At 40.0% G+C, this 16,343-nt stretch overlaps 2 protein-coding genes across 2 annotated transcripts; both read right to left on the bottom strand.

Annotated features, from left to right (window-relative positions):
- Nucleotides 1-367: 367 nt before the first annotated feature.
- On the bottom strand, nucleotides 368-5,324 carry ftr66 (finTRIM family, member 66). Its single transcript, XM_077232385.1, has 6 exons — nucleotides 4,701-5,324; nucleotides 3,938-4,033; nucleotides 3,500-3,721; nucleotides 3,255-3,405; nucleotides 3,062-3,121; nucleotides 368-1,033 (listed from the first exon to the last, which is right to left on the bottom strand). The coding sequence occupies exons 1-6, from the start codon at nucleotides 5,283-5,285 to the stop codon at nucleotides 504-506; spliced, it is 1,644 nt and encodes a 547-aa protein (XP_077088500.1). The 5' UTR covers nucleotides 5,286-5,324; the 3' UTR covers nucleotides 368-503.
- A 5,157-nt stretch (nucleotides 5,325-10,481) lies between these two features.
- Nucleotides 10,482-14,361, bottom strand: myadmb (myeloid associated differentiation marker b). The gene is made up of 2 exons (XM_077232378.1): nucleotides 14,248-14,361; nucleotides 10,482-11,619 (listed from the first exon to the last, which is right to left on the bottom strand). The coding sequence occupies exon 2, from the start codon at nucleotides 11,532-11,534 to the stop codon at nucleotides 10,653-10,655; it is 882 nt and encodes a 293-aa protein (XP_077088493.1). The 5' UTR covers nucleotides 11,535-11,619; nucleotides 14,248-14,361; the 3' UTR covers nucleotides 10,482-10,652.
- Nucleotides 14,362-16,343: the final 1,982 nt, after the last annotated feature.

Here is a 16,343-nt window from a genome sequence, read left to right as displayed (position 1 = left end):
AATAACAGCAATTCACTGTGTGTAGTAGTAGACAAATGTGTCACAAGTGTTTGGCTGGAAAAAAATATTTTGGATAATGTATGATTAGGAGTATAGAGTATATAAGTAGACTACCATTTTTCAACATTACATTTCTAATTATATTACCATTGACAATTTAATGCTCACTTAAAGTTAATCTTTAAAGATTAATTACTGTTAAAAGTAATCATATACTGAATATCCATTTTTGATTCCTAAATTTACTTAATTTTAAATTACTTATTTTAGCTTTTAGTACTTTATTATTAATACAATAATATAATTTATACAAAATATGACATTATTTTAATGTTAGCCATTATCTATCAGTTATTTACCATGACATGAAAATAATTATCGGCTTATGAGTCTCGGTCAAAAATATTGTGCATACTTCGTAATAATTTGTGTTGATATTTAATGTAAATCTATTTTTATCTTTAATATTTTACCCATTCTTTCATTCAATGCCAAATTTGCCCTCACTCCAACTGACACAGCTTGATCGAGGCTCCACAGCTCACAAACTCAAAGCCAGGGTAGACAGGTTGTATGAATGTGGTCTGAACTCTGTGAAGGAGGGTCATTGAGTCATCAATGCTGTAAAAGGCTATTGTCCCGGCCCCATGGTCTAGATAAACCCCTATCTTTGACGAGCCAGGCTCTGAAATCTTACTGACAATCCTGTTGTGCCGGAAAGCATAACCTCTCCTGCAGCAGAACAAACTCCAGGATTTGTCATTGTGACCGAAGTGAGCTTCATTGCTTTCCCCTTTCCTGGCAATGTTTTTGTATGCGATGGCAATGTTTACTCCCATCCCACTCCATTCCACCTCCCAGTAGCTGCAGCCTGTCAGGGCCTCAGTGCCCAGCACCTGGCACCAGTAATCAAAGCGCTCCGGGTGGTCGGGACAGGATTGCTCTTGGGTCTGAACAGCCGCTTCTCTGTTCCCATTGGACAAACTAAGGTCCTTGTGGGCTGTTAAAGGATTTAGTTGCAGCGGGCAAGAATCTGAGAAATGATAGAGCATAAGAGATCAAAAATGTTTATTCATGGTGTATTATATTCAAATCATATATAAATACATATCAGATGAGAAGTTGAAGAACACTATGGGGCTTTCGCACTGGAGGAACCTTTTCATAGTTCCTAGAACTATTAGCAGAAGTACCCGGATGTCACCGTCTTCGCACCGCAGGAAGTTGGAATGATTTTAGTTCTAGGAACTCTTTTGGAGGAACTAAGGGCCTGTCCCAAGTGGTGCACTTCATGAGGACTTTCTGTCTTGTGGACTTAAATTGCGCGTGCTCGCTGAGTCTACGAGTCCGTAGGCCTTCCCATTCATCATTTTAACACTCTGAAGTGTGCTCAGCAGCGCCCCCTTTGTACCCTTGAAGCGTTCTTCCACGAAGCCCACATGGATGCAGGCTCCACACACTTTAACTACCCAGGAATCCTTGCGAAACAGCCAATCAGACAACGGATGGGCGGAGACTTTGCTCATGGACAATTGTTAACATGGCTGAGAAGAATATATTTAAGTGTAAGTATCATTACGGTTTTTATGACCTAGGTGTACATTTTACCAGTTATTACCTACAGTTTATACAAACATTATGGTCATGAACCAGTGGTTGATGTCTCTAACACAGGCTAATAATAGCGCGCTGAATAATACGATCGCATAATGATTCATTAAATAAATAGAACCAAATGTCAGGGATTTACTGAGTCATATGTAACAAAGAGCAGCATATTTTCCCCCTAGACCTGCAGCTCCTGTCCACAACAACAACCAGACCGTCTTCTTATTTCCGTCGTGACAATCGAGTCTGTCCCAAAAATACCTCAAAAAATATGCGCCCTCGTGGAATCATGCCAAGGGCCCTATAGGTCTGCACTACATGACGTCACCAAAGTGTGGACTCTGAGGAAGTCTACAAGTCCGGAGTGTGCCATTTGGGACAGGGCCTAATTTAGCTCCTACTTCAGAGTAGGGTCACCCACCAGCACTATAGGAACTAACCGTGACGTGAGTGAACGCGGATTGGCCGAACGTACGCCAAACACCAGCATACACCATTTAAAAAAAAATCTGTGTAAACACAGAGATTATAGTCTATCCGTTTACTCCAGAAACTACCTCAACGAACATGGAAAACATACATGGGCTTCTTGACCCTTACGCTGAGGAGAAAATTCAACGCAACTTTGAGGGGACCAAGCTAAACATATGATCATCTATTTCTGCTGAGCTAGCCACACTGGACATCAACCACACGGCATAAGTTACGCTTTTAACTTTTAATATACTGTCTACTTTCTATGTATAACAGTTCTATCTAATTACGTGTTATACATATCGTAAACTAATGAACATCCGTAAACTCGAGAATGCGAGCACTGTTTGCTCAGACTCAGTCGTCCTTAGCCCCTCAAAATAAAAGTCATAACAACAAGCGCGGCTTACGTCACTTCAGAGTTCCTACTGGCGGTGCAAATGCAACCAGAAAACGTTCCTGGGGGAACCAGCCTGGTGGTTAGATTACTAGAACTAAGATCCTAGACTAGAACTATCCAGTGTGAAAGCCCCTGGCCATCTACACTACCGTTGAAAAGTTTGGGGTCAGTGAGATGTTGTTGTTTTTTTAAAGAAATTAATACTTTTATTCAGCAGGGATATATTAAATTGATAAGAAATGACAGTAAAGCCTGTCTGCATTGTTACAAAACAATGTACAATTGTTGTATTCTATTTCAAATAAATGCTTTCTATTCATCAAAGCTTCCTGACTAAATGTATTATGATTTCTACATAAAATATATTTAAGCAGTAGCCTAGCCTTCGACTGTTTTTGGTAATAATCAGAAATATTTCAGGAGCACCAAATCAGCATATCAGAATGATTTCTGAAGGATCGTGTGACACTGAAGACTGGAGTAATGATGCTGCTTTAAATTGTAATAATATTTTACAATAGGCTATTACAGTTTTTTGAGCAAATGAATGCAGCCTTGGTGAGCTTAAGACTGACTTACGGTACAGGAACTCTGATCTAATTCTGGGCACTGTGCAGTGAAGGATCTTCATTGATCTAGCTGGAGACAAAATGGAAAGCATGTGCGCATCACAAGGAAACGATTTAACCAAAAAGGCTGAATTACAATTTGCAAATCAGTTAAACAGAAACTGCTTAGGCAGAAAGATCAACTTGGGGTGTTTTCCCCTTACCTGCTTGATAAATCCTGAGCCATTCCCCTTTAAAGACAACTTCAAGTTTCTTCTTTAAAGCAGATATTGCATTGTTCACCTTGCTAAAATCTGAGAGTGAAGCAACTGTGAAGGGTGGGTTAGGAAGGCCAGAAGAGAAGGAATGACAGTTCTGTAAAGAGAGAGAGAGAGAGAGAAGTATTAGTCAAATGGCATCTGAGCAATTTTGTTGTATATTTTTTAGTCAGCACTGGGTTCAGGCTTGCCTGAAGAACATGAACGTGATCTTCAGACTTCAGAATCATCTCAAGCTCATGATCCTTCTGTTTGAGCTCAGTGATTTCTTGCTCCAGTGTTTGCAGCATGCTCTCCGCAGCTATCTCTTGATCCCGGATCAGATCTCTGAATTTACACCTTCTCCTTTCAATAGACTGCAGCAACTCATTGAAGATCTGTTCACCATTTTCCATAGCAGCTTGTGCAGAGCTCTTTTAGGGCGCAAAAACATTTATCAAGTGATTTTTATTATTAAAATATATATATTGTATTTAATAATATTTATTTTAAAATAAACTATGATTATTATTATTAATAATAATACAAAGTAAAGATTTAATTAATACATTTTCAGGTTAATTGTTTTTGATTTAAAACATTTGAGGATTCATCTATTTCAAGGTAAAGCAGTTTTGGACATGTCTTACTTTCAGGGCATCCACAGCTTGTTTAAGCTCCAGCAGGTCCTTTTCTTTAGTGTGGATTTTGAGCTTGTATTTCTGTCGTGTCATGCCCAATTCTTTCTGTGAAGAAACAAGTGTTTTTATTGTAATATTCATGCTTTTTAACTATAATCATCATTATAATTAGAATGGAGGAGTGATGTTACAGATATATTATATGGGAATTTGTTAACGTTGCATATGTATAACTTCATATTTTATTTGATCTTTTAATATGAGGTACTCTTATAAACATTTGTAACAAACAAAATAGTGAATACACTTTATATGTGAGGACATATATCTAGAATATTCAAAGTAGCTGACCAAGCCAACAGATCAACCTCTCTCTATAGGGATATGTTTGCATAGCAGGTTGAAATTTAAATGTGAAGCAGGAAGTTTTTTTGTTATATTATCCTAACCTTATAACATTACACTTATTCACAGGTACTTTCATTGTTTTTGGCTGGAAACCTGAACTCAAGGGATAGCCTCAAAAACATCAGTTCAATGCCTACTTTCTCTCACATTTTGTCCCTGTTACTCTGTTGCATTAACTTTCCTGTACAATGAAAGCTGTTCTTATTGAGCTGGAGTGCACTTTGGAAAATGTGCATTGCCTCAGTGGAAAATGATTTTGGCTTCTAAAGACTTCTGAGTAATTTACTGTGTCTTCCATAGAGTTAAGAACCATGAAAAAGTATCTCAAAGAAAAACAAGAATGATGATTGTTATTTTTCTTTACCTGTTTCTTTGTGCTTTCCACAACTGCTGGTACTGTATCATGACCTTTGTGGTCCTCCATCACACACAAAGGACATATGCACTGTTGATCAGTTCGACAGTATATCTCCAAATATTTGCCATGATGAGGACAGATCTTCTCCTCCAGGTTGAGGTTCACAGAGGCTTCAATCAGCTTGTGTTTCTTCAAGGCAGGAGATTTGTTGTGTGCTTGAAGGTGATTTTGGCAGTAAGATGCCAAACATACCAAACAAGACTTCACAGCCTTTTGTTTGATACTTGTACAGAAATCACAGGTTACATCACCCTGCATGTAATTGCTACAAATCTCAGAGTTGCCAGGAAGTTCCAGTTTTTTCGGCTTGTCCACCATATCTGCCAGTATGGTATGGTTCAGAATAGGCCTGGGGCTAAATGTCTGAGCGCACTGGGGACAGCTGAAGACCCCCAAATGATCTTTTTTGTTCCAAAAATCATTAATGCATTCTATGCAGTACCTGTGCTTACATGGTAAAGCCACTGGATCTTTCAGCACATCCAGGCATATTGAACAACGAAACTCTTCTGTATTCCGGAGCTCTTCCATTTTGTTGTCTACTGTAGGGAAATGTTTGAAATGAAAAAGGGTCCGTCACTGAGAAGCAGTTCGCAGTTTTGCATGGAAGTTCCTGGGCCACACCCCTCAGTTCTTCCTATTTAGATAACAGATAGGCAAATGTGTGTGCCTATTGCACTCTACTTGTAATAAAAATGGTGCTGTGGCGAGGGACGGCCGAGGGACGTGAGAGGACGGCGCGAGGCCGGTGGTGCGATTGCTAATGAGCAACACCTGTATAGCACACCGGTCTCGCATCTCTCACGGAGGAGCGGAAGCATAAAGGGGGAGCGACGACATTAATGATCGAGAGAGGAACAGGCCTGATTTTAGTTGTTCTGTTTTTTGTATTTGTGTTTTATTTTAGCCAGCAGTCGTCCGCGAGGGGCTGCTGGCCGTTATGTTTATTTTGAGTAAGCCAGCAGTCGTCCGCGAGGGGCTGCTGGCGGTATTTTAGTTTGTTTATTTTATTTTAAATAAAGTTTGTTAAATGTTCTCCGGTTCCCGCCTCCTTCTTCCCTGAACATTGTTACACTGGTGCCGAAACCCGGGAAGAGGGAGGAACGCGCTGTCAGAGAGTCATCGCCGCTGTGTGGAATCCGCGGTGCCATCGAGCATGGTGCACGAGTCGCCGCCGCTCGCCGTGGGCCGGAGCCTGCTGCCATCCGCCGGGCAGGGGAGGAGCAGGGAGCGGGGGAGGAGCGGCCATGGACGCTCGAGGCGGTACACTGGAGTGAGTTGCCGGGGGGACGGCCGAGCTCGCTGCCGGCCGCCTGGGAGTTGGAGGGGCGGCTGCCGTCCGGGAGGGAGCGGGGGAGTCGCCGCCGCTCGCCGTGGGCCGGAGCCTGCTGCCGTCCACCAGCAAAGGGGAGGAGCAGGGAGCGGGGGACTCCTGCCGTCTGCCCTAGATCCCAAGGAGCCGTCGCCGTCCACCGGGCGGCGGAGGAGTGTCGAGCCGTCCATCGAGGGCTACCCAGCGTCATCGCCAGGCACCGCGGAGGAGATCGCCCAGCTGGTGGAGGACCATGATGGCAGAGCGTTGTGGGAACCGGACCATGTTTTTATTTTGTTTGTTTTTTCCCTCTCTCCCCTCTCTCGATCTGTCGCTCCTCATGCTTCCGTCTCCGTTTCCCTCGGCTTGTCGGTCCATACACCCCAGAGATCGCCGCCGCCGGGGGGGGGGAGTAGGCACAGGCTCGTGGGTGCCCCCCCGGCCTGTGAGGGGCGATGGGGGTATGTGGCGAGGGACGGCCGAGGGACGTGAGAGGACGGCGCGAGGCCGGTGGTGCGATTGCTAATGAGCAACACCTGTATAGCACACCGGTCTCGCATCTCTCACGGAGGAGCGGAAGCATAAAGGGGGAGCGACGACATTAATGATCGAGAGAGGAACAGGCCTGATTTTAGTTGTTCTGGTTTTTGTATTTGTGTTTTATTTTAGCCAGCAGTCGTCCGCGAGGGGCTGCTGGCCGTTATGTTTATTTTGAGTAAGCCAGCAGTCGTCCGCGAGGGGCTGCTGGCGGTATTTTAGTTTGTTTATTTTATTTTAAATAAAGTTTGTTAAATGTTCGCCGGTTCCCGCCTCCTTCTTCCCTGAACATTGTTACAGGTGCACTGTAAACTTTAAAGAAAAATATAAAATAAAATAAAGATACTTGAAGCACCATTTAGGGTTCTTTAGATTGCCACACTGGATAACCCCCCTGAACAAACTCTAAATCAGTGTTTCTCCACCAGGAAGCCTCAAGAGGACTTAAAATTATTCAAAAGACAAAACGTCAAAATATCAAGATATTTCTTCTTTTAATTTACCCCCATAACATTTTTCTTCTTTGCATAGCAGGATTCCTATGGCCTTGGAAAACTGGGATGCCTAGACCTGGAGAAATCATGTAAATGAATCAAAAATTTAAAAAGAAATTTAACTTTCTTTTTTTACATAAAGAATTCAAATTTTTGTTTTTCCAAGCTTTCAAATACTGGGTATAGATACAGATTATATTATAAAAAAGTATTCAAGTAAAAAAAGTGTAATGGGTGAAGTTGCTGCAATAAAGTGCATGACAAAGGATTATACAACAAAAACAGTCTGGGGTCCTTCATTTCAGAATCACACTCAGGACCTTCGGGTCCAAATGGGCCGGAAGGGTGGGATTCATATTTATTAAAAGAAAATCATCATCATTTTTTTTTTAAATAATATTTTTTCTTTTCTTTTTTGGTGTTTTGAGAATTTTATGATTTATAATTAATATTTATGCAATAAATATGACTCATTCCCCCCCAGTTTTCCCCCCATTGAATATAATAGAAAATTATTAAAAAATATAATTTAAAAAAAAAAAATTTTTTTAAAGCTGTATTTCATTTTAGAATCAAGCCTAGACCTCATGAAAGCAATTTTTGAAATGAGATGGATGCCATCTGGTGGACAAACTGAGCGTTTTAAAAATGCAAAACACATGAAATCTGAATTTATTAGTTTGTTTATGTATAAAAGTGTGTTGTGTGTGTGTGTGTGTGTGTGTGTGTGTGTGTGTGTGTGTGTGTGTGTGTGTGTGTGTGTGTGTGTGTGTGTGTGTGTGTGTGGATGTGTCTGTTTTGCACTCTTGATGTTTTATAGATTCACCCCTTCACTGTTGTGTGCTTTTTTCTGGATCGTGGCTGATTTGTAGATTGTACGCACAAAAAAACTCGGTATTTTCACATTTTTGCCAATTTGCCATTCATTTCCTATGCGGGTCCATTTGGACCCGAAGGTCCTGAGTGTGACAAATTTTTTTACAACCACTTAGATTGTTCAAATCCTGTCCCCAATTTTTTGGGGTGTTCATATACCAAGTACCAAAAAAGTCACCAAATTTCAGACCATTCGGATGAAGCTATGATTTAAAAAAAAAAAAAATTAAAAGCATCGGGACCATTTGGGCCGAAGGACCCAAGAGGGTTAAAAATAATTTAATTAGAAAAAGCAGGAGATTTCAAATGCAATAGTATAACAACCACATGAGGACGTAAACAAGACCGAACAAAGAACTGAACGAACTGAAGGCTTCAATACACATACTGAGTAATCAATGGAAAACAGAGAAGGTGCGTAAATTAGGAACTATGGAAACTAATCTACATTCACGTTGTCAGTCCAAATCCGATTATTTGCGTATGGTTTGTAATCTGATCTAAAATTATTGACGAGCGACCACATTGTGTATCGCAACTGTTTAGATCCAGGCAATGGCAATGACGTTGCGTTGGTAGGCATAAGCCAAACAACAACAACCACAACATGGAGGGTTTGCAGTACAGATGTTTCTTATTTACAACATGACAATGTGTAGCCATTGCACTAGACTATTATACATCTTCTGAGTCAGCAGCAGAAATATAGGAGGCTGGTATGAGCGACTTTATTCTGTGCTGTCATCTCCGCTATAGTTTCAAAACATGTCTCTGTTATAGTGTCATTTTCTGCCCGTCCGGCACTTTGCAACGACACATCCTTGTTTCTGCAGAGACTTTCAGCATGTTTCCTAACAACGGCTGACGTTTACGTTTCACGTGGCGTGAGAAAGTCACATAGACCATGCAAAATCCGATCGGAGCAGACAGACTGAAACTGATTTCCATAAATGCGATTTGAATACGATTTCAAACCAGAAACCACATGAATGTAGCTTGAAATGTGTGTATTTCATGTGATTTTTTGCCGTTCAAACTTGTTAAATTTCTATCGGATATGCACAAAAATCAGATTGAATCATTAATTGATTTGATTCATTCAAAATAGCTCAAACATTTACGAACAAAATAAGTATTTATGAGTGAGTCACTGAATCATTTAGTCATCTGATTTGGTCCAAAAATGCTGATTCATTTAGGAACCTGAAAAAACCTCACTGGAGACAGTTCATGTGTGTCTGTTTGTTTTATCAAAATTCTCCCATTTGTGTTTTTTACAGAGACCTATGAAATTGATTTCAGATCAAATACAGCAAATGGAGATTTTTCAATTGAAAATTCTTTACTCTTTCTGTATATCAACAGTTGTTTGATCTTTATTTCTTAATTTTAGGAGAAACACATCTGGGAAAGGTGATTCATACATTCAGCATACTGAACAATCCAAGTCTCATGAGCTGAGAAAAGCGACCTCTGAGCAATTAAATGTTCCTCTAGGTGAATGCACTGCACGTGAATGTTCTAGAATGTGATTCATTTGTTCAGGGGTGGAGAGCCAACAAATGTTCTTTTCACACATGAGTAAATGTAAACTGAGATTACGCTTGTTTCTTTATTGTGGTTTTTATTCAGAGCTTGGTTACACATTCACACAACACTGCGTGTGTGCCGTTCTCCTCTCAGCACAGAGAGAGACAGTGCTGCATGTTGTCTTTCACTTTTTTATAATACAATGAAAACATTCTCATTCAAGCATCGAGGACTGTGTAACAGTCTGTGACAGGCACATGCAGATCCCAGAGACTTACAGCACAGCAAACAAAATTTCATTTTCTTTCATTATCGTGAGGTGTCTGTGTAACTGATACTGTCTGCTTGTGTACAAAAAAACAGCAATGGTTTCTATAGAGATTTGACAAGAAAAATATTTGTAGCATTTGCATACTTTGCAAACCAAATATGCACATATAGCAATAATATCCCCTACATATGAATCCAGTACAACATGTTAATCAGAATAACAATATATTCAAGGTGTCTTCAAAGTTTAATGATATGTCCAAATATACATGTATATTTCCCTTTATCGTCAATGTGTCGAAGTTACATTTTAGGAATTCATTTTGTACGGCTCATTACACCATATGGACTTGACACATATACAACAAAAAGCAGTGTAATGTACTGAAACATATCAAGTATTAGATAACAGACATTAAGTGCAAACACAGTTTTTAACTGATGCTGATTAACCTGCATGAGCTGAAGGCTGTTATATTGTGGTGATTGGTGATTTGACATTCACTCATACAAACTCACAAAGCTATAATAGCTAATAAAAGAATCCTTCATGCAAAGCAACTTAAAGCACAAAGAAACAAAATAATAATAATAATTATTAATAATAATAAAAATATTAAATGTAACAAGTGATATATATATATATATATATATATATATAAAATCATTAATTTGTCTATTTGTTAAATTTTAAAAAATAGTTTTAACAACTTTTTTTGCCTACTGTACACATGATTGCTAAACAGGCATGACACAAAATATAGCTAACAGTGAATATAGTTTATGACCTTTCAGTTCAACACCATTACTCTCCAACCCACTTCTCTCTTTGCCTTTTAACTCTTTGCCGTCTTCTTGTATTAATTCTAGCTAAACCCCTTAAACAGTAACAAAAACCAGCCTGGCTGAGTAGATGAGATCAGCCAGATAAAGAATGAAGTTGAGAGCGCTGAGCACCGAGATGGCCAGCAGCTTGTCCCACGAGCACAGGCCGCTGCTGGAGCCACAGCTGTTGGGTCTGTGGCTTTGGCCTCCATGCTTATTGTCAAACTTGTATATGGGCCAGATGATGGTGGCGGACAGATACAAGCCCACAGCCAGGAGGGCATATGAAGAAAGGAAGCGGGCGAAGGAGAAGGGCAGGCAACCTGTGCACTCTCCTACGCACATCACGATGATGGCTGCCGAAAAGATGAAGCAGATGCAGTACACAGCCAGGCACCACTTGGTCGCCGCATTCTGGTCATACGATATCGGCTCGCTGATAAAGACGAATATAATGCAGGCGACGAAGGTCTCGCACACCTTTAGCAGCCCTGGTGCTGTGGCCATGTAGCCAGCCACCTCTCCCGGACGAGCCTTACTGAGACTCACCTCGCTTAAGTACGCGATGGTGGCGAGGCAAGAGAATACGGTAGATGCAATGCGGCAGTTGGTCATCTCATTGCGACCAGCAAAGCCTTTCAGGAAGTAAAGGGGGAATATAATCGAAGCGGAGAGACAGAGGAGGGAGGCGTAGCAGGCGAACGTGATCGGAAAGTTCTTCCATGAGACAGGGGCGCGGGTCTGGAGGCCAAACATTTCCACTAAGATTATAAGAAGAGTTCCAACAAAACTGAAACTCCAGCAGAACACGCACCAGTCACCCGTGCCGTGGCTTAGACCCGCTCCATAAAGAGCTACACTGAATGCTACACAGGCGAAAACCATGGCAGCCACACGGGCCCACAGGAGAGGTGAGGAACGCAACACCACTGCCATGACGAGCTCACAAAAAGACGATTTACAGGCCAATTAATGTCAACTGTGAGTAACAGGAAACAGGATTCTGTCTCTTCTTGGTTGTCTAGGAGAAAGGAAGAAAAAGTAATCAGTCAGTCGTAAGAAAAAAACGCACAATATGAACAAAACATCTAATAGATTTCTCGCAGATTAAAAGGGGGAGTTCACACAAAAATTACAAGAAGAGTTCCAACGAAACTGAAACTTCAGCAGAATCCCGTCATCTCTGCAACTCATGTCGTGAGTTGCTTTTTGTTCTTTGCTTTTTGTTCTTTGGAACAGAAAAATCATAGATATTTTGACTAATTCTATCCAGTCGGAAGATATCAAACATATTTGATATGTTGAGCTGGTTCTTGAACATTTTTGCATTTAGCAGAAATGTTCCAAAACAAGCTCAAAATCTAAATATCAAACGTTTATTTAAAGCCAATTTTAGAAAGCACATTGTTTTCGTTTGTCATGCGTCTCCTAGCAATAACAACCAGGCGCATATTTCTGTGACTTTGTGTATGATGCCAAGTTTGATGCCAAGTTTTCTAAAATCTGTTCAGATTATAAAAATAATGTGTTGTGTTCCTCATTCGGGTTTGCAACAACATGAGTTTTAGTAAATGATTACTTGAATTTTTGGATAACTTATAATTTTAATATCAAAGTTGAGTGAGGTTGTTTACTGAGTATAATCATTAGTTAATCTGTAATTACAATCATTTAATTTTGGTCACATGTTAACATTCCCCACAATGTGAAACTTGTAGAATAATAAGCCATGTATTCATGCAAATTAAATGGTCACATACTGAATAAATTTGGTGCCCTACAACAAAACGTCTCTGAGACTCTTTCGGGATTCCAGACTGGGAGTCAGTGAAATTATCTCACTAATGTATTCAAGCTATTTAGACAAACTCGGCACAAGCGAGACCTTTACTCAACCCTACAGTCCATCTGTCATCGACCTTGTGGGAGGAGCCAGATAGGCTAACAATCGGAGCATTGAGGCCCCCTCCCAGCCCTCCTACACAGTTCTGTAACAGCCAGGAATACCTCCTTCATCTTGTCGGAGAGGTTCAAGTAAACAATAGAGGCATGCATGTTTACATTTTCAGGGTTAAGTGGACAGAGGAGAACATAGTTAGAAAATAAGGGACAAAAAGTGATAAAGACGTTGTAAAAAAAAGCATAATGCCATGCAGATGCATTCAGAGCCACATATGGACAAACACCCGAGAGGTTTGAAAAAGCATGCCCTTTCACCTTACAACGACTCATATTTTAAACACAGGCGGGAATAGCTTAGCTGTGAGTCATTTATCCCTCGCTCCCTCCTTTTTTTCCCTCTCTGCCTCTCTTACGCTCTTTCTCTGCCTACTGTCAAATTTTCCAACTTGCTGATCTATTCCAGATGTTCTGCATCCCATCAAACTGCAAAATGAGAGGGATGTGCCTGGTGTTTTCCACTCAATTCCCCCAACCTCTCTTTCCTTACTTGCAGTTCTACCACACCCACCCTTCAGACCTTTTTCTCTTTTTATACTCCTTTCGTTCCCTTTTAGAATTGGTTACTACAGAAATAGAATAGTGAAATGAGAGTTTCTCCTTGCTTTAAACCTTCTCCTCAAAACCTATTTAACATGATGATATGGAATATGCTGCTGAATTCAATGCAATACACAATTATTCATGTTCTCCATCAGCAGCAGAAATTGCCTATGTCAAGGAAAAAAATCTGTAAGTAGATCAAAGGAAACACATATGAGAAAACAGGACATGGCTTGGAGTGCTTGACACAGACCTAGACAAGGGCACGCGGATGTCTGAGACATGCCATATATAACTCAATTTTCTCTCTTAATCTGGTTACAGTGCTGTTATTTGTCTGTACAGAAAAAACAAGCTCTCTACAGCCGTATTGGTGCAGAAAGAAGGGAAAAAAATGAATGTGCCAGCTGCTAAAATGTTTTCCAGTGGGAAAATTTACTTTTTGTATTAGAAACCATTTGGTCTAATGTAAAAGACCAGAATGGAAGGAAAAGTATTAGACTAAGGTCAAATGGAAAACATAAAATTAAATTAATTTTATGTAGGCTACTATGGAAGCAGTAAATCAAAACAAATTCTATCAAATAAACGCATCAATTGAATAAAATGGCTAAAAGTGACAGGACATGAAAATGACATTTAGCTAGAAATGAGATCACCATCATGCCAGACACGACAAGTGGGCGCGCCTCATCCCCACGTGCCGCACCCATTACAGGATATATGAATTTTACTTTAAAACTTTTAAAGGTCAGAATGTCAAGTAAGTAGCCTAAATATAGAAAAGTACATTTCTGTCTCCGTCATCAATTCAGAAGCAAGATTGACATATGCGAGCTCAACACGTGACGGGTGCTCGAGGAAATAGCCTAAAGGATTTTACATTTTACTTATTTTTATCTGACCAATTGATCGCTACGGATGCACACTACGCCACAATCAAAGTCTGAAGGAATAAAATAATGTATAATATAAAGCATTTTTATCGCCATCATCAGAATCCAGAACGCAAGTCGCCTAAAACGTAAAGTAAAGAAGTAAAGAATGTGGAATGTCAGTAGGCAAAAAGTAAACATAACGGTCCTGGATGATCGAAACGTCTGCTTTTAAAAAGATGAAAGTAAACTATCCTCAGCCTCTTTCTTACCCTTGTCCCGTTATCGTTCTCTCGAAGTGCACAGTCTGAAACAAGTAGGCGCGGTCTTGTATCTGACTTTTCAATCAGTGAGGACACTTTAACCCATGTTTATGAGGGATACCCCTCAACCCACCCCGAATCCGCCCATTACGCCAAATTAGGTAATTCTGTTCTCTCTTTCTCGCTCTCTCTCTCTCTTCTGCTCTTTCTTCAATCCTTAAATAAACTGCAAATGCTCCTCACAAAATTTTCTGAGCATGAGCATACGATTTACTTTCTCATTCATGTAGTAACTCAACTGAATTCAGCCAAAGAAAAATACTGTATTATTTACAGAGTATCGTCTTTTCTTGTTTCATTGACTAAACTTAACCAAACTAAACTTCTCCATCTTTCATATTCTATCCCAGCCGCCTGGAGGATAACAAGAAATCTCATCCGTCTGCTTAGTTTGTCAGGCAAAATGTACTAACTCTATTGCAGAGGTCTTCAACCCTGCTCCGACCTGGAGACGTATTGTCCTTCAATGTTTATTTCCAACCTTCTTCCACACATCTATCACTTTTAAGCAATCCTGAAGACCATGATTAGCTGGTTCAGGTCAGGTCTGGCCAGGTCTGCAGCAGTGGGTCTCCAGCAGCTGGGATAACATGAATGTTGTCATGCATAGCTATTAGGATCTGCTGCCTCCAAGACTAGTATATTTTGTTGTGAGACAGGACTATCCCACATCACAAAACATTAAAACATAACATTAAAAGAATGTGTGTATATAGAGAGTGGATAAGGTAAACCTAGGAGTTAGGTCGGTAAAGCATCTTTTACCTCCCATAAATTAAACTACAGTGCAAACTGACATACTGGTAAAACGCCTAAAAAAAACCTCTAAATGGCCCATATCCGGCCACTTCGTTGTGTATCTATTGTTATTCTACATTATCAAGCACTACACATCTTAAGTGAATGCTGGTCAGGAGATTTTCACAGAAATGTTAGCATATTTTTCTTTTCTTTTCTTTTTTAGGTCCATACAAGCTGGATGTAAGTGTTGCAATGTCACTTAAAGGGAAAGTTCACCAACAAATTAAAATTCTGCCATTATTTACTCACCCTTAAGTTGTTTTAAACCTGAACCATGATGTTCTTTCTTCTGTTGAACACAAAAGAGATATCTTGAAGAATGTTGGTAACCAAACAGTTGCCGGTCCCCATTGACTTCTAAAGAATAGAAGAAGAAGAAAATACTATGGAGGTCAGTGCATGGGGACCAGAAACTGTTTGGTTACCATCAATCCAACATTCTTCAAAATATCTTCTTTTGTGTTCAACTCAAGGTAGAATTAAATATAGCTTTGGAACAACCAAACTCTTGAGGGTGAGTAAATGGTGACATCATTTTCATTTTTGGGTGAACTATTCCTTAAACTGCAAGTTATTGAACTATAGCCCCTGTATTTTATATTGTCTTTAATGCATGCCATTTGTCACCCATGTTAAATAAAGATTTGTCAAGACAAAAGTAATTTAGTGGGCTTATCATGGATATTGATGATGAATATCACATTCTCAATTACAAATACTTTACCAACAAATGTCATAAACTAAATAAATGTCCCAAAAGGGTTTATAAGGAGGGTGACAATAGTGAAAAGAAGGGGTGTATACCCATTTCTGCAAATGTTTCTACAAAATGACTGTACATGTTATAAGACTGGTATGGGGTGTGTTGTAACTTTAATTCACAATCCAAACCATCATTCACATCCATAACCTAAAAATCCACAACCTTTAAAACCAATAGAAATACGTTGCTCTGGTAAAAAGTTCACACTAGAAGTTATCATGATATAACATCTACCTCTTGGTATTTATTTCTGTTGCTAGGATGCAGAGAGCATGTTACTATGGAAACCAGATGTTTGTTTGTGCTGTAATGTGGTTAGAGTGATGTGTGATTCGGAGCGCATGTCCGCTCGCTGAGAACTGCTGCAAAAAGCAGAAACAGTGATTCCCGTCTCTCTTAACCACTCCCTTCCTCACAAGATGCTATGTTAAAACACAGAAATATAGAGTGAGAAAATGTATACAGAGTGAGGATAAGAGAT

The sequence above is a fragment of the Siphateles boraxobius genome, unplaced genomic scaffold (assembly GCF_051911475.1).
Source record: "Siphateles boraxobius isolate OS27281-9 unplaced genomic scaffold, OSU_SipBor_1 1, whole genome shotgun sequence".
Lineage (NCBI taxonomy): Eukaryota > Metazoa > Chordata > Actinopteri > Cypriniformes > Leuciscidae > Siphateles > Siphateles boraxobius.
This window is presented reverse-complemented; position numbering and strand designations above follow the sequence as displayed.

Bases quoted from the DNA above. Each gene is read 5' to 3' on its own strand.
- myadmb (XM_077232378.1), bottom strand. From the start codon at position 11,534: ATGGCAGTGGTGTTGCGTTCCTCACCTCTCCTGTGGGCCCGTGTGGCT.
- ftr66 (XM_077232385.1), bottom strand. From the start codon at position 5,285: ATGGAAGAGCTCCGGAATACAGAAGAGTTTCGTTGTTCAATATGCCTG. The intron at 4,034-4,700 runs GTAAAGAAAAAT...GTTTCTTCACAG, and splicing joins TGGAAAGCACAAAGAAACAG to AAAGAATTGGGCATGACACG. The intron at 3,722-3,937 runs GTAAGACATGTC...GCGCCCTAAAAG, and splicing joins AAGCTGTGGATGCCCTGAAA to AGCTCTGCACAAGCTGCTAT.